This window comes from Folsomia candida, unplaced genomic scaffold, assembly GCF_002217175.1.
Source record: "Folsomia candida strain VU population unplaced genomic scaffold, ASM221717v1 Fcan01_Sc004, whole genome shotgun sequence".
NCBI lineage: Eukaryota > Metazoa > Arthropoda > Collembola > Entomobryomorpha > Isotomidae > Folsomia > Folsomia candida.
In genome coordinates, this window is record NW_019091196.1 from 7,220,458 (window position 1) to 7,239,089 (window position 18,632).

At 38.9% G+C, this 18,632-nt stretch overlaps 1 protein-coding gene across 1 annotated transcript; it reads right to left on the bottom strand.

Annotated features, from left to right (window-relative positions):
• Positions 1 to 2: 2 nt before the first annotated feature.
• On the bottom strand, positions 3 to 17,886 carry LOC110848930. Its single transcript, XM_022096291.2, has 2 exons — positions 17,402 to 17,886; positions 3 to 1,209 (listed from the first exon to the last, which is right to left on the bottom strand). Exon 2 carries the CDS (start codon positions 926 to 928, stop codon positions 113 to 115), a length of 816 nt encoding a protein of 271 aa, XP_021951983.1. The 5' UTR covers positions 929 to 1,209; positions 17,402 to 17,886; the 3' UTR covers positions 3 to 112.
• Between the last annotated feature and the right edge of the window lie 746 nt (positions 17,887 to 18,632).

Consider the following 18,632-nt stretch of genomic DNA (forward strand, 5'->3'; position numbering starts at 1 on the left):
ACTACACTACAATGTAATTTATTCGTCATTATTATTTGGATGCAATGCAATACATATAAGTATAACAACATTGGTTTAATTAGATAATTAAAGGGTATACAATTAATCACAATTAAGCTGGATTAGTCCTACTTGTTCCACTGCTTTGTTGTTGGTCACCCTGACTCGTAGTTGGCACCCTTCTCAGCAATTCATAGTTATTTTTATCCGGGTCGAAATTGAGTGAAAGTTCGGACCGCAAACGAAGAAATGCGATTTCCGGTTCTGGCTCATGGTCACAGTCATACTTCAACGCAACCACGACTATTATTACAATTAGGAGAAATCCCATCAACAAGCATGATGGTCCAATTACAGCCAGCACAACGCTTCCCTTATTATTTCTTGTTCCCCGAGGAGTCAAAGCACCATCAGAATTGGAACTGCTCCCATTATGAGATGATGATGAATTCACAATAATTTTGTTTTCATTCGCCTCCGTTTGTGGTTCCATCACATGAGGAAAATCAGCAAAACTGCTCCCCCCGGGGGTTTCATTCCCATTGTGACTGCTATTTCCCCTCTGCTGCTGCTGGGAATTTTTCTCCTGTAATAATGGACTCTGGCCAGATTGGCTTTCTCCTCCTGCTTGCTTATTATTGGACCCCTGACTCGAACTGGGGCTCATTTTCTTCTCTTGTCCGCCGTTTTCCTGACTAGGCTGCTTCTTCTCAACGTGGTTTTGTTGATTTTCGACCTGAATGGATGATATAGGGTAGTGATGAAATTGCTGGGGCGAGTGTGGATGTTGTTTATGTTGGTCGTCAGAATAGGAGTTAAATGTCAAGTTAAATGTTAGAATGCTACCAATCACGAGGAGAAAGCAAGCCAAGCAGAATCCAAACAGGGTGTACACGGCGATGTCGGGACGATTAATACGGCTCCCCATGTTTGCCCCAAAAGATTTGTATTCCCGTGACCGACAAAAATCTGACTGGAATTTTGTGGATTTTTCTGCTTAGCTGATCTTAGAACGGATTGATGAATTTTGAAGAAGGCCAGATTGACTCCATTCAACCTGATCTTTTGAAAAAATCTTGTTTTTGAGATTCATATGATGAAAAACGGATTGAAAAAAGTCCTTTTCCTGGCCAATAATATGGAAATGATTGAGCAGGAATAAATGGATCCGGGGACGAGTGTAGTGTAGTCCTCCTTCTTTTCAAGAATCTGTAAATAGATGAAATAAATTTCGAATTCAGTATCTCACTCGATCTCACCCATTGAACTCGTAGAATGAAAATTTTGCATTGTTGTCACCGCTCTCGATTCATAACTGCGAGAGAAGGTGAATGATAAGGTTTCGAGAGATTTGATAGAAATGTCACGTCATCATTTTATCCATGTGCAATTGAATGAGAGAGTTTTACGAACTTCAAATTCTGCACTTTCTTACGTAACCGCAAATCTATATTTCTTGGTATGCTTTTCGCACCCAAAAATTCGAGTCGTAATGCATCGTAATTTACAAGAAATTCTACAAGAACAGCGTGACGTCCATCATTACATTATTATTGAGACAGATGTACAGGGGTTATAAATCGTCCCGATTCGAGGGGTGCCTTAACTTGCTTTCTCGACTGACCTCGTTTTCTCTCCTAATACGTAACCCTTTTGCCATTGACACCTTTAACCGACGACATGAATTTATTTATCCGAGCATATAACTTGGTTGGTTGGGGTTTAATGGTGGTACTTAAACTCCTGCGTCTGTCTGGCTGACGGAGAAAAACCATCCGACCGACCGACCAGACCAAAACCACAGCAGCAGATTTATGATTTGATGGTCATATATCTACTCGTTCATGTTTGAGGTGGTGGTGGTGGTGAAAGTCGGAGAAATGAGTGACGGATGTGCTGGAGAAAGTTCCTTCGTCAGCAAACGAACGAGAGTAAGTAAGCAGTGATGGATGAAGTAGACCGTTTAGGGCAGCAACGTTAAGTAATTAGGTCGTTACTTACGGTCTTTATATTCACTTTACTGGTTTAGCTTTCATTTTCAGACTCTCTGTTTCTGCCCGTACCATAATAATTTACTTACTTCGTTGGCTGGATGGTGGTGTGGTGACTAACTGCTCTGTTTACTTAAGATTGGGTTATTTTGTTCCTGACTTCCTAGTAGAAAGCTGGTTCATGTGTATGTACATATGCGTAGTTAGGTTATTCTATCCATCCATGCTGATCTACTACACTTTCTAGTGTAATTTTGGGTCTTTTGGGTTAATAATGATCCGCCTCCGCCTAATTACTATTCGTTATTGAGTTAGTGAGTGAAAGTTATTTTCGAAAATGCTACTTCAACTTGCTTGAAGGACCTAGAAACATACTTTTTTCCAGGTTGTGATTCCATTCTTGAGTTGGATAATCAATTTGGAAGTGAGTTTATTGCTTTTTGATTGGATTATGTATGTGTATTTGTTCATTCACGGGGTTGAGCGGAGGAAGAGAATTGGAAATGTCTCAAATTTCTGGAATTTGTTAATTAGTGCATACCAAGTAGAAAAGGTGGGCGGATGGATGAATAAATAAGTAACTTCTTGTGCAGAGTGAAGAAGACATGGTGTTGTGTAACAGAAGGTGAAAGTTGTGAAAACAGTGGAGCATGAAAATTGACACTTTTCTCTCTGCTCGTATTTCGCGCACGACCATGTTTAGCTGATCGGATTAGATAAGATCTTTTCTTTTTTTCCATTAATACAGAAAAACAAACCCGATAACGACCTCATCTTCTTGACCTTTCGTCAAGAGTGCGACATGCGAAATCCGAGCCCTTGAAGTAATGATACAATCGGTGCTGAGATCTCTTTTTGCGTTGTTATTACATAAATATGTAGTATGACATATTTGGTAGTAAAATATGTCCATTTTGTTCCCATGTTTGTTTGTTTGTTTCCATTTTGCAGCAAGTGAAGTATGAAGTGTGTGGTTAACTGTGGGACGAAACTAGGCAAATTTTGTGCACAAATTAGGTTAAATTTAGCATGCTAAAATGAAACTGGTGTCACGATGTAATGGTTATGTCAAGTTGGACCGCCTACGTGCGCCTAGTTATTCAAATTGGAATGCGTAAGTACCTTTTGGCTTTTGATGGGATGCGAAGAGATCGAATTCTGCAATTTGTAGATTGGAATTCCTAATTCGTATCGAATATCAAGTAATTTAATGGGTCACATTTTTACATTTTGTTGTTTTTATGATGCTCCGAACAATAATTTCGAAATTTCGAAAAATACGCCATTCACATAATTTTAGCGAATTTCCCGATCCCAACGCCCCCCAAGCTAATAAAGTGAAAATCTCCTATTGACAACGAATCATGATTTAATTCAATTGATTAATAGTCAATGCACAAATTAAGGTGCTGATGACCATGATCATTCCCCATCAAAATTACTATCAATAAAGATCCACTGTTTCATTCAAACCATTGAAATCGCTCCATGTCACGACAAAGTACGATTTCAGTTTCACTAATATGTGACCATTTCGGCACGACGAAGTGAATAATTACAGTACTTTGTAAATCAATCCATCCCTGCTGCAGTACATTTCCAAGGTCAGAATGCAATTATTTTTCAATTAGCTCAGTACGCCAACACAGGAACGAATGATGGATCGAAAAGCACTGCGATTTGTGCTTGGATAAAGTTGAGTAGCAATCTAAAACTTTCGCCGAGTCAAGGTCAGATTTGTTTTAATTAGTTGTTATACGCCAATTACGTGTAATGTCAGTCACCAAAAGTCGTCCCATCGTTTCTCCTCTACGCTAAAATAATTGGGAAAGAAAGCTCCATTACGTATGCATGTATAGCGTTCATCACCCATCATTACCACCTCCGAGGAGCGCTGCACCACATGAAATGAAAGCATTCACTGATCTTCTGTGCTGACAAGTTTCACAGAGTTGATTTCAATTGAAGTGGTGGTGCTGGAATCACAAGGTGCACGGTCGGTGGGTTATTACGTAGGCTGCACAAAATATATACGATCAGTGGCCGCGGAAGCGTGGGGACACAGGGACAAGGTCCCCATCATCCCCCATGCTACATAAACCCCTCCCTCTCCCTATCCTTCAGCGTTAATGTCCCCACATGTCCCCACGGCTTCCGCGGCCCCTGTCTGCATGTACGTAATACCAATGCTGTGTAAGGTAGGTAGCACTAAATGAATAGTTATACTGTGCGATAAGACTCCATGATGGAGGTATTGATCTACTAGAGAAACTCGCTACTGCTTTCTCCTACTTTCACTTTACTTCATCAACTAAACCTCTCTCTCCTAGCCCCGAAATGAAAAGTATCACTTGTCACTTTTATTTTTATTGTCAACTCTCAAAGTGCAAGTCTCAATTTGGAGCAGTGGGACTGCCACCTTGGTCATGAAATTGCCTCGCTGGGAGAGTGTGAAGCAGAGTGACTTTCATAAATCTCGCTAAAAGTGGGGACGAAGGCGTTTGATGTCTTTTTTCTCTTAAGACATAGTGATTTTTTTGGGTGTCTAGAGTTGGATAAGTGCGGCGGGGAGACGTATTATCTAGCTTTTTACGCTTATTTTTTTCCTTATCTGAAACATGGATCTCGTTAGAGTATGCAGAGAAAATCGCTGCACAGTTTTTTTTTCAGTCAGGTTTAGCATTTCTTTTTGACAAATGTCTCAATCTTATTTACACACCTGACAGCGCTTTCTATAAGTTTTTGACTAAAATTCGACTGCTGGAAACTATTTAGAAATTCTAATTAATTGCGAGTGATTAAAACTCAAAACAAAGTTGGTTAGGTGGACATATTAGGTATCATAAGTAATAATCCTAAGCTTGGATGGTGATTTTCTCGGCAACTTTTCAACTTTAACTTGGAAATGAGACGCGAATTTCGGGAAGAAAATAATTAAAACTTTAACTTTACTACGTTAGTTGGGGTTGTTTGCGTAAAAAGTGTGAAAGAAGAAGTTTTCGGCTGGTGGCGATATCACAGAGAAGAAAATTTTGGACCAAAGTTGTAGTAAAATTTAAATTTTATCTACGTACGTACGAGTGGAAGCGATAAGATTTCTCGGGAAATGGTAGCAGGTTCATCGTCATTTATGATTCTTCGGGTTAAAAATCTCTAAATAATATGGGAAGAAAATTGTGGCAGGTTATCAATACTAACGAAATTCACATTTATCACCCTGCGGTGAGAAATTAGATCCAAAAGTTGGTGTCAAAATCGAATTTGAAGTGTATTTTTGTTACCGTTTGGTTGAAATTGTTGCCAAAATCTGTACCAATTCTTTTCCCACATTATTTAGAGTATACTTTCTCTTTTGATATGCACATTATCCAACTCCTACAAGATTCTAGCTTCACTATATCCTCCTTAAACGTGCATTTTGTGCTATCTCACTTTTTCTCCGTTTATCTCTCCCACTGGGGTGCCATCAGGTACTATCAAGTCCGAGAAAATTTGGAGATATAGGAAATACAACAATACTTTCAGACTTTCTCCCGGCATTGTTAGTTAGCTTTTGGCACGAAGTTCTTACATGAAAACTCGAAATCTAGTTATACAAATTAACTTACTACACTTTGTTCTCTTGTTATGTAACGTTTAAGAAGAAGACCATCCCAAGTAATTAAATATGCATAACGAACGAGACATGACGCCATCATCTCCCATTTTGTCACAAAACGTGATCAGAACCGAGTTGGGTAGGTGGTGACATTTATGTAACGAAAAACATTAAATGAAGTGAAAGAGGAGTAACATGCAGTACGTTAATTATTGGTGAAAGCATCCTTCGAAATACGGCACGACGCAACTTTTGAACCCAAAATTGAACCGACGTACGCAAAACCGCAAACTTTTATTCAATAAAGTTAAGACCTACATACACACATTTGCATAGAAATACATGCCTATAGATAATATTAGTTGTTGTATCACCGGTAATGGAAATTTCTACCAAAATTTAATCCACGTTGCTTTATTTTCAATCAATACGTACACCGCAGATCCGATTACTTTGTGATCTTCTTCACCATTATAAACTCTGGACTTTGTTGGGTAACAAAATTTACCAGTGCTTACGACCAAACCGCGGCGAAAAGTGAACAACAAGTCGACTCATTAACATTATTCATTATCGAGGCTAAGAGTATGGAAAAGTGGAATTAGCAAAGTTCGGTCGAATCTCTCACGCGTCGTCAGGAGAAAGTTTGCCAAACACTTACACAACGGAAAAGTTGGCTCGAAATTGTTGGAAGGCTGACATTAATAAATATTGATTACTTACACATACGTAAATATTTTCAGTTGGAGCCATTAGTTGGGAAGGCAATCAGCACATACATATTTCAAGGAGTAATTAGTGCCGTAATAAATTCCATTCGGTTCGAAGACATGCAGAATAAACTGTTACAACGCGTGTAACGAAAGGGTGAAAGCAGAGAGACATGCTTTTGTGAACTTGCGTGACCTTTGATCCAAAATGGAGGTCACCATTGAATTCTGGGTTGAATTTCCTGTTAAATTGAAATATGCAATTTGACCCTTACGTGACCTTTCGTGACCTTTGTGACCCTGTATTAATTGCCCATATTCGAACTCGCCCTGCGCCTTGAGGTTGTTACGTTGAAAGTTCTGTCTTTTCGTTCATGAGTTATCGGACCAACGGACAGGTAGACAGACAGACAAACATAACGGGCTTTCACCCCTTAATAATATTGAATACGAAATAATGGCGCAATTAAGTACTAAATATATTACACAATATTGATGAAAACCTCTCTCGTAATAATGTTTGAGTAGCAGTCTGTACTGTAATTGATTTATGTGATTCGTACGTCATCCTACATATTTGAGGCATCTCTGTTTTGGATTCATTATGTAATAACGTTATATTTTTTTCCCCTCTTTTTGCTCACAACCTTCAACCTTTACCTTGCTTATGCATGTAAAGACTATGCTTTAATAAATAAATAGTATGTGGAAATGTGTCACCCGCCGAGAAGCAAACAGATTTCATCTCTTTTCAAAGATCAAAAGAGAAGCTGCTTTCACTTTTTGGTTCAAAAAAACGGAAACTAATCAGACATTTGCGTGCGTCCTAGAATTCAAAAAGTTCACGGTTTTCTAAAAAAGAAGATGTAGTAGTGCGGGGCTGGTATAAGAGAACTTTAATAATCTCACGCCCCAGTTATAATCCAGATTAAGCCTTACTTTCCCCCCTAATAAGCAGCAGGATACAACAGATTCATTCATTCACAGTACACAAATTTTGCTAATCTTTTCATAAACCATTTCTAATCCCAGATGACAGAATGTTGCAATAAAACAGTAAAATTCCAAATTAACTCGGCTCGGGGTGAAAGCAGAGAGTGCAAACATCATACACCAACTTTCCTTCCTGGCGATATGAACGAAAACTATTAACTCACAGACTGTGTCTTATAGTTAACAGCGTAATGAAGTAAATTGCTTGTAACAGGTCAAAATTTTGTGTTGGCTTATTATAAGGCTCTTAATTCTGCCTCGTCTTCTGCAGGCGAGGCAAAATATGTACGTGCATATGTATATACGTAGACGGTCTAAAATAGGAGAGAAAGTTGGGGAAAGTTCATGCTGCCGTGTTTCAGTATTTCCGAGAAAATTGAAATGAGACGGTGTGTTTCACCTAGTTTTTGGCACGGGGGCCGATGTAGGGATAACCTGTAGGGAAATGGCAAATCTACTTTGGACCAACCAACCAACAATATATAATCTCGTATCGTAAATATCTGCATCACCGAATTGTGTGTTGTTGTCTAACAGGAGAAGAGAACCCACGCCAAGAGATTTTCGGAAATGCCACCGCTCTGACTGAGGAGAGTAATGAATCCATTTGGCTTTGTCGATCTACTTTATCCTCCGCGGATGAGGTTGCGAATTACCGTAGCCAAGTGGAAATTTCGGTAATTTGCACAACGTTAATCTTATTAACGAATTTTAGAGTTGCGGGTGAATTTAGGCTTGGTGAAAGCCATCAAGCGCGGCGAGCAGGTACCTACGAACCATCTGTGAAGGCAGACACATGCACGTAATCCATACTACCTACACGGTAAGATTAGAAGGTGGATGTGAATCAGCTAATGACGACTAAGCCAATGCCGTGTAATAATAATAATGGTTTAGTTTATTCAGTTCGTTTTCATAAATACATCGTTAAAAAGGGACATCATACCCTGAAACACATGAATGTCGTGTAATCGCTGAGTAAATTATTCCACGGGCGCATCTTGGTGAAATCCCAGACCGCACTAACATAACCAATAATAACCAACCACCACATCTGTGCCAACAAATTATTACCGTGGGAAATGCCGATCAGTGAGCTTTCACTTCCAGCTCTGCTTCTGAAAGTGAAAGGTTTGGCTGGAGGATTGCAGGGCAGGTTCATTTTTAAACTGGGAAAAGTGAAAAGACGTGTGTGTAACAGTTGTCGCAACCTTTCAGATGAAATCTGAGTCTTGGTTTGCAATCAAAATACGATGGTGCAGATGTAATGCACATGAGTGTCATTTTCGTAATTTTCTGTGGCACATTGCTGCAAAGTGATGGGCAGGGATTTGCACAATATGCAAAACAAAGGCGGGATGGAGTGAGGTGGAAATATTGAGATTAGTGCAGTCTAGTAACCCGAATATTTTGGGGGCTTAAAACACTGTATTGACGTTACTACGAATAATCGCCTGCACTTGAAGTTATTTTGCTGGGTTGGTACAATAGTCGTATTATTTAATATACACATATAACATTGTTGGTGTCCCTGAACACAATTTCTATTGATTGGTTTTAAACAAAATTAGAGTCATTAGACATGGAAATCATAGTCGAGCAGGGTCCACCTTACATGCAGCCGTACCTACTTTCACTTTCACTTAAGGTGGCCATTTTAGATTTTCACTTCAAATTCTCTCCACACATGCTAAATATACATCCCGGAAGGCTCGAGACAAGAAACAATCCTGGTTTATTGAGGTGATAAATACTTAAGATGCGTCAGCCAGTCGGGATCTTGTGGTAATCTGAATTTCAATCAAATTCACACTTTATCTGTATAATAATTTGTAGATGTCTGTCATTCCATTATGACAGGCACACATTCTTACATGCACATACCAAGCCCACCACCTCCGGAATGTCTCAAGCACATACATACACGTCCCATTACTTTGAGTGGTTGGTTATCTTATGCAACCCATCATATTTTTTTCCTTTCTTACATAACGTCACAATTTACAAGGTGAATTATCTCAGGTCTGAAATGCGACACGGAACGAAACAGGTCACCTTTCCACTTACTGCTAAAAGCAACGCTTAACGTTGTCACCATTTTTTTTGGCCCGGTTTGTTTATTACAATTCTAAAAAAGTAAGACGCCTATGTCTCCATGCACCAACTTTTTTCTTCCAGGGAATGACTACCATGCCACGACATAAAATAGGAACGTGTGCATACGCCGAGGAGTGTGTACACGTACGTGTATAATATAATGATAATAAATACTGTCGCGTTTCATGGCAAGGAGACTAAATTGACTACTTTCTCCACTTTCACATTCACTCAAGCACATCCGTGCAGCAGCAAGTAGTAAAAACGGAGGGGATACATAGATATTTACAGAAAATCGATTTTCATCCACTACCTAAATCACATCCCTTTAATCTTTAGGAAGTTAAACATACACAAGAAAGTTAGATAAAAATTTGCGTAGGGATACATATTTACATGCACACATTTTATCTAGTTGAGTTAATATGGTTTGCTTAGAAAATTCTTTGAGAGGAGGAGGACGTGTTTACAGGAAATGAGTTTTACAGATTTAAGTAAGCCAACAAGTCTTTACTTGACATTTGGACAGGACGGAGGAGAAGTACGACGTTCGTTCGTCATCTTCCTTTGAAGGTAATGCTCCCCTTAAATAAATCGGGAGTTTGTTTTGTACATAAAAAGTTAACGTGGTCTGTACACAACGTGTGTTCTGACCTTATTTGCAAATCTACTAGTGAGATTTTGAAGTTTTGAAGGGGAAAGTTCATACATACATATGCATATTAGAGGAGAAAGTCTTGCTAAGTAACTGGGGCTTCATGGGGAAGGAGAAGAGTGATAAATTTTATAGGATGCAATTTACTCAAGTGATTTCGTCCAGGTTTGACTTTTTCTGGAAGTGTCGGGGATGCTGGAGTAGGTATAAGTTCGGTTAATGTTTCGTGCTGTTTAAATAATTTGCAAAAAATTATCATGCGCGAAATTTCCCCAAGGTGAGAGAGAGAAAATGGTAAAGTGATTGAGATGTGAATTAAAGAAATGTCAGTAGTAATAGTAATAAGACGAGATGAACTGAACTGGCATTATTTTCGTAGTTGTTGATAAATGTTGAAGTTATTACAGGGCAAAAAACTTTAATTCGCAGGAGTAAGTATTGCATGTAATTGTGATTAGGCAATTAGTTGCAAGGTATGAAAGAAAAAGAAAATGGGACTTGGATGACAAAAACATGTTTTCATGGAATTCATAATTTAGTTAATAGACCCGAAAATAATACTGAGAATCTCAAATCTGCAATCATGCTCATTCTCCGAACTCGACCCTGTTGTTTTGACAAGCTCAAAATACTTTCTCTACTTTCTAAACTAGTCCTTGTGTAATTTTTTACGCGTTTCACCAACGCGTGTGACCCCCTGGGAAGGCAAAACTGCGTCTCTTTCGCCCTTCTAAATCTCCTCGGATCTTGTTCCACGTCTTTTTCAAGGTGCACTAAAGTTGGGGAAATTGAGACAATAATAAAATTGGATTGCACTTTATTCCATATCGGAAATTCTTTTCCGTCCATCCACGAGAAGGACAAGTTTGCTGATCTAATCGTGAAAACAGGATACTCCAGCACCATAATTTTGCCACTTTGTCTCACAATATTGAACCCAATCCGCTCAGTGATCCCACTTTATTGGCGAACTGGTTTTAGGAGGACTGGAAACGAAGTCAGAGTTCACCTTTTATCGAGAAAACAGTCCTAACACTATTTTACTTTGGGATGAACATGTTTGAACTGAATGTCTTTTGGCCCGTGCTTATCGTATCCTTCACCCACCGTTCTTATTGGATTTTACATACGCATACCGGAGAGAGTAAGAAAATTGAGTAAATCTACAGATTTATTATGGATGATCAAGTCAAGTAATCTATTCCAGATACAAACAAAAAGTTCAGGAAGGTCTTTCTTGCCATCCGTGGGGACGGAGAAAATTCGCTTATGATGAGAAGACCAAAAACCTTGAAATTTTATGGGGAAAACTGCATCTCGATCGGTTCGATACTTGATTTTTGCTTGGATTTCTTACCCAAATATTATAATATGCTGCTAAATATTCAAATATTTTGACTCCGCATTCCGAACTCCCAGAATTTTTTAGCCAAAACTATGCCGCTTATTCAGCACAATATTTTATTGCTGTATTATACAAGTACAGGTGTCCTTGTATTGTATTCACCGTTATGAAAGCTCACTAATTTATGTGCACTCAACTTTCTCAACAAGGACAAGAGAGATGCGTTCTTTACAACGTCCTCCACTCCACAAGGACGTACAGCCTACTTCATCATTCCCATTTGTATAAGTAACCAACCACCTAAACTAACAAACCTGTCACTAAAACCACTATGTACAACCTCTCAGGAAAAGTATTGTGCCCTGAAGAACGAGTGAATGAATGAGATTGGAGAAATTTCGCAACACTCGACACTTTTCAGCAGCCGTGGTGGTGGTGGTGGGAGCACAATGGGTGAAAGTTATCCAAACTCGGTAAGTAATCCTGGACAAAAAATTGGCTTCGTATTCAGCCTTAGTATTTACTGACACACAAAAAAAAGAATCCCTTTCAGACTTTGGCACAATAATAGCACCCAAAAGTTGGACCCGTCAGGTAAGACAAAAAGACAAGAAATTGTTGAGATGAATTCTTTGGAGATGAATTGTATGCAGAATTTTCCCCAGGAACGATTAAGAATTTTCGCTTAAAATTGCTTTCATGCCTACGCAAAAAAAGTTGGGAAGTTTTTACTTTTCTGGAATATCGAGAAAACCCGTGTTGGACTATTAGTACGTAATTGGTGGCCCGGTCTCTCTATGAGATTTTCTTTCTTTCAACTTACTTTTCTATTTCCGTTTTCATCTCAAAGTTTCCACGTGCAGGGAGATAGTTTTTTTTGAGAATATGGATTTCACAGAGGAAAATATGAAACCGCATGACCGAATTGATACTTCATATACATGTACGTTGCCTATGGTTGAACAGTCGGGGGAAAGTTTTAAGTGGAAAAGTTTCATTATTATTACTACGCCATCATCGAGCTATGTAACAGGGTGCGATATTGGACGAGATGGAAAAAGTCTGGCCAATATTTGCAGCATAAATTGTACTGCAAGTTACATGTGTAAAAGACGTATGTAACTAACCATCTGGACTTTTGGAGGCCTAGTTTTTGTCTAAAATGAAAAGTCGGTCGAAACAAGGAAATAAGGTGATACATGCAAAAATGTTTTTTAAGCGGATCGCCTAAAAGTTGTCACCCGTGGAGGCACGACTTTTTAATTGTGTCAAAAAGTTGAGTTATGAGAAAGAAAAGTGCACACAATTCCCTGATTTGAATGAATACGGTAAAATGAATGAAATCTTTTCACCGGAATGAGAACAAGCCATACAATTTCGGTGGTAGAAGAACCACGTCTGGAAATATATTATTTTATAATAATACCAATTTTTAAGCCTGACTGTGACGTATGTATTATCAACTTTTCCGAGAAGGTGGTTCCCTCCCACCTCGACGAACTTTCACCTCGATGCAACCAAACCACGGGGAAAGGAGCAGCCAGGCAGGAAATTCATTCTGTCAACGGAACCGTGTGATGCTTCTCTAATTAAGTATCTACGCCTTCATTTTTTGAAAAGCTGAATCACGGATTTCTTAACCTCAGAAGTCAAATTCTAGTCGAAATGGTCCTCCCAAAAAAACCGAGTTAAGTAGACCGAACTATTCCCTTATTATTAGAACGAGACGTGCCACTTTATCAAAGGAAAGAAAAAAAGAGTATGAAAATGCTGCAGGTCACTGTTAGCGAGACCCAGTTGAGGGAAGGAGTAATGTCATTTCTTGTCATTTTTTGCTCCAAGCGACACCACCCTCATCACTCAAGTGGAGAAAGTGTTACACTTTTGGAGAGAAAGTTATCCGTCCGTCCGTGTTTTTTCCTTAGTTATGAAGCTCAAATCTACGCACTTGTTAAGCAAATAAAACGAGAAAAGTACTTATTTCAACTGAAATTATGAAATATATGACCATCCGACGACCCAACTTCCTGTTTCCGGTAATGACGACGGAGGATCGATTCTTTCGAATAAATATTTTCTTATTCATTCCAGAAAAGAAAAAAAAACACACCGTTATTTTTCCCATTTCTGACTTATGTATAGGTCGACAATGGGAAAAAAACTAAGTATTGAGCCGCAATCCCGAGAGAGAGAGACGAAAAGCTTCCTTGGCTGCTGGGAACCAAGCATCCTTTCGCGTCACTTGACAGCGTAATACGTAAATAATGCTACATTCGACGTATTATAAGCAGTGCTGTACAGTAGACGGAAAGTGCTTTCTTCTTCTTCTTCTCTAGAGAAATTTGTCATCTTTCCAATTCTCGTTCTTCTCATGGAGTGACACAACTTTTACCGACAAATTTTGTTGTCCAATTCTTTAGGGCATTACAATTCCATTTCATGCAACAAATATTCCTTTCAAAATTTAAGGTCACCTTAAAAAGGATAAAAAGAAGGATTTGAATGCAACTTTGAAGTCTGGTGAAAGTTTCAGTGTTACGTAGTTTGTACATATGTACGTGCGTGAGAAATATGACTGACTGACTATCCCTGTCAGTATTGGATTCGGATTATTTATCGAGGGAATATTGGGAATAATGGAAATTGTGTGTTTTTCGAAACAGATTGTCTGGGTGTTATGTAGTATTCGGCTTTTTTTGAGGATAGGCTGGGTAGAATTTTGTATCTTGGGTGGAAAAATATCACGAGAAGCACAATTTCCCCCAATATTTTATAAATGTTGTGTTAATATCCGTCCAAATAAATAAAACGGTTCGATAAAAGCGTCCCCCATTTGTGTTGCCGGGTGGAAAGGTAATGAAGTGTGAGAGGACAGTTGAAATGGCCGCATCACGTGGTATTTCCGTTTTCAGGGAGAGTGATAGAGATCCCATTTCCGTATCGTGATCAACCCGATCGTTATTCTACTTAGGACACGATATAGCTCAGCCTATTGTACTTTTGGTCATGCGGATCTCAATGGTGCTCAGTCAGTCAGTCAGTCAGCTCTCAATCTCGTAGATAATATGACTGGCTTTCTCTTCTAGAGAGAGACGGCCAGACAAAAATAAACATTATATTATTTAATGAGATAAATTCTATACGGGGAAACCCTTCATCCGAAAGTCTATGTAAACACGGAACCTTTGACTTGTCATGATTTGCTCGGGCTCTGGTCTGAAATTAATACCGGTCGGTATACAATTGATTTGTGGTTTTATGTAAGTAGGTTGAAAATCAAAATCAAATCACCAAACCAAACTGAAAACCGGAGAAGATGAGATGTTCACATGTCACTCACTTTATAATTCATCACGGTGAAAGTACGCACTTACTGGGCGGCTGTAGAGATATTTTAGCCATATTTTTTGCCATGGTGGCGCCAAAATGGGGCAAAATTTACATGGCACGACGTAACACTTTCTTTCAGTGAAGATGTCTTATTATGCAATCGCATTACTAAATATCTCTCTCGTAATTGTCCTTCTGTTCTCTCAAGAACCCTTCTATTAGATTACAAGTCGATATTGAGTGGAACAAAAATCCGTGAGAAATCATACCCTGTTGCAAAAATTATCTGATCTCAGCCATTTCTTTCCTTCTCTCTCCGGTGATTACATTACGTTACATTGTCCTGATTTTATTAACTCGCAGAAGCAATTCACTTACTTTCCCTTCCCTCGCTCGACACAAATGTTGAGCGCTTAATGTAGACATACACACAATGTAGTTCATCGGACCATACAGATTTTTGCAGGCAGTGCAACTAACTCTTTAACAGCTCAGACAAGTAATCCAATCCACTTGAGAGAGGGAGCAAACTAAGCAACAATCTGGAGAGAAGCTGGAGCTGCCAGAGTAATTTTATTCCTGAGATCCTTCAGCATTCTTCGCAGAATGTACGGATTTGCCTCGTCTTTCCAATACTGGGTTTTTTGTATCTATTTATTTACCATCCGAGCATACCTAAGGATTTTATGTGCCTAAGCAAATCCGAGCGAGCAGGTTTGTATGTACAGCGTGCAGAAATACGAGCACAAGTAAACCTGACCCCTCCTGTCTAAGTGCCATGTTCACAGTTTGTTAGACTAAGGAGGGGAGCTTGCGAGGTTGATAATAACAGATATTGGTGCCCTTTGGATATGTGGTAGGGACCCATGAGTGTACTAAAACCCTGAAGTAGTTTGACTCCATGGCCACATTTGCGCCCGCCACACCCACTCAAAAATGCCCAAAAAACGCTTTCACTCCAGTTTTCACTCACTCAAATCCACGCCAAAAATCCAATTTTACTCGGATTTTGAAATTTCTTTCACCAATATACTCCCCGATAGTTGCTTTCTTCAATCCAATATCAAACTCAATTTTGCTGATTATTATTTCGCAGGCATAATTTGCCTTGTTGATTGCTACAACAATGCTCATTCAGAAATTTAAATTTTAAAAATACTAAAAATTTCGAAAAAATTGAGTTTGATATTGGATTGAAGAAAGAAACTATCTGGGAGTATATTGGTGAAAGAAATTTCAAAATCCGAGTAAAATTGGATTTTTGGCGTGGATTTGAGTGAGTGAAAACTGGAGTGAAAGCGTTTTTTGGGCATTTTTGAGTGGGTGTGGCGGGCGTAAATGTGGCCATGGAGTCAAACCAATTCAGGGTTTTAGTACACTCATGGGACCCTACCACATATCCAAAGGGCATCAAGATCTGTTATTATCAACCTCGCAAGCTCCCCTCCTAAGTCCGTCTTACGATCAATCAGAAAAGGAGTGAAATCTCTTAAGAAAAATCCTTTCTCTGCGATTGTTTCGCCACAGTTTTTTTTCTAAATTTCAGGAAGTAGGCGCTTTGTCTTAATGTGGTAACCCATTTAGATCACGAGCTGCTAGCATTTCAATCCATTTACTTTTAACTTGTTTTACTTTACTTTCTCTCAAGAAAAGAATGTGCTACATACACCCAAGTTTTACAACAGGTTTGAGATTTAACCGTTGTTTTTGTGCAAGCTTGTCACGCGAAGTGGAAGTAAAGTAGCCTCACATTTTTCGAAAGGGAAAGGAGTGGAAATTTCTCTAAAATCAGGAATCGCATGGCTGACCCTACATACATACTTTTACTTCTCATGTATTTATGTCCTACTTCTCTCATCCCGATAAGTTTGGACAGAGAACTGATAAATGAAGTTGAAGAAGCAGCAGCAACCAAACCACGGAAAGATTTCTTTCGCTTGGGTTACTCCTCCGATTTGTAAAAGCTGACGGACCAAGGAACCAACTCGGTTTAAAAGACTACTCAAGATTTGTATTCACAACATAACACATGAACTGTCTGTTATGCTGGAGTTTCGCTGTGTAAGTAAGTACAGCCAAGTGAAAGCAGTTATTGGTTTTGTGAGTCATTTTGTGTCGAGTTTGCTTCAGTAGCTCCTATTCGTACCTTCGACCTACATAAAGGAATCGAAAATGGATGGAAACAGTTCCTCCTCCGGGTGCAGAAATCTTTCGACACATTTTTCACCACATAGAGATTTGGTTCTTTATTGTTAAACCTTTTATGTACGGAGGGAGACTCGTCAGGCAAATCTGACATGTCAAGTTCCATTTTGTAGGATATGTGATGATGTGTGGAAAGTTTGCTTTTTATGAAAAAATACTAATAATAATGTTCGCTTTGTTGCAAATCCTGCTTTCAGTCAGGCTTAGGAATTACTTTCCTGGTTTGGTTTGGAGAAAACTTACTGCGCGTTTCTTTATTCGGTGACTTTTTAAACTTTTTTTTCTTTCCATAATCCTATTTCTTTTGGAAAAAGGATGTAATTGTTTGGAAATATTTTTCACTTTGGACCACTGCTCCTGACACGTGGCGTTTTTCATTGTTAAATTTTATGAATACATATCGTCATTTCATGTAAAGATTGAGGTGGTGCAGAAAATACTTATATGAGTAAAATATGAGATGAAAATGAAAATTACCTAAAATTCCGGGGGACGATGACGACTTTAAACTTTTCAAGAAACTTTTGAAACAAGAAGGCTGACAAAAGATGTGCTATCAGACTTTCCCACTCTGCCGGACGGATGCATGTAACTTCTTGTACTCCAAGTTTCTAAAATATGTTCAAGTTTTGATGGCGTTGTCAGAAACTTGTCACCACAACAGGGGACGACTTGCGTATGTACGTGCATATGCACACAGTCACCAACCAACTACTTTATTCTGATAAATCGACACTGCTTTAGGTAGCGAGTGAGCGAGACTTTTGATGATATTGGTTAAAGTGTGGTGTTGGCTGTCGGGAAAAACTTTAATAATCTGTCATCCGCAATATTTGCAATGTGAAATGATGAAATGAGTCACTGTGCAGACTTCTTTTTCTTGGAAGGGTTTTGCATTCTAAATATGTTTACTTTTACGTACATGCAGAACTGAATACACGATCTTGGCTCCTACCCTTGCAAATACCGACTGAATAAGTGAATGTGCATTCGTTTTTTAAAGGTGCGATTTTATGCTGGGGAGGGAGTTAAAAGTCCTTCTTTTATTATATGTACATGCACATTTATACATCCAATGCACACCTGTCTTAACAAGTCTAAAAGTTACGTGGCATATAAAGTAATTGTGTTTGTGCTATGTAAAGAAACCGTACAGCGAATTGTATGTCTCTTACTGTATTTTGAAGAAGCAGTCATACATACAAGTTGGATGTATATATTTCCGCGGAATATCAAGCCAAATGGGCCAATCTGTAAAGTAAACTGTTCTTCGTCTGCTTCAACGGTCGCGAAAAGAAGAAGAAGAATGACATGATATTTATTGCTTGGTTTTTATCTGGTGCCTACTTATTATTTATGTGTATCTCTTCATTTATTGCACGAAGGAGCCTGTGGACGTTGGCATTGTGCGGTGTAGACAGGTTTTGTAGTCGAGTATAATAAGTAGTTCGGTAGGCAATAAGTTATTAGAAGAGCTTGGATGAGATGAGATGAAATGGATTATTGTTGAGACTTGAGACGTACTTTGGGCCCGTCGAGGTTAATGAGTTTTATATACGAGACGATGGGAAAAGAATGCCGTATTGCATAACTTTTATTATTTGATGGGGTCGATATCCCGATAAATATTGGGGCTGGAATGACACGAGGGGGCAATATTATTCTCTGCAGAATTGAGTCTTATTATTAAACTTGGGAGATTTGTTAA

What these genes read in the sequence shown, in the direction of transcription:
- LOC110848930 (XM_022096291.2), bottom strand. Translation starts at nt 928, where the DNA reads ATGGGGAGCCGTATTAATCGTCCCGACATCGCCGTGTACACCCTGTTT.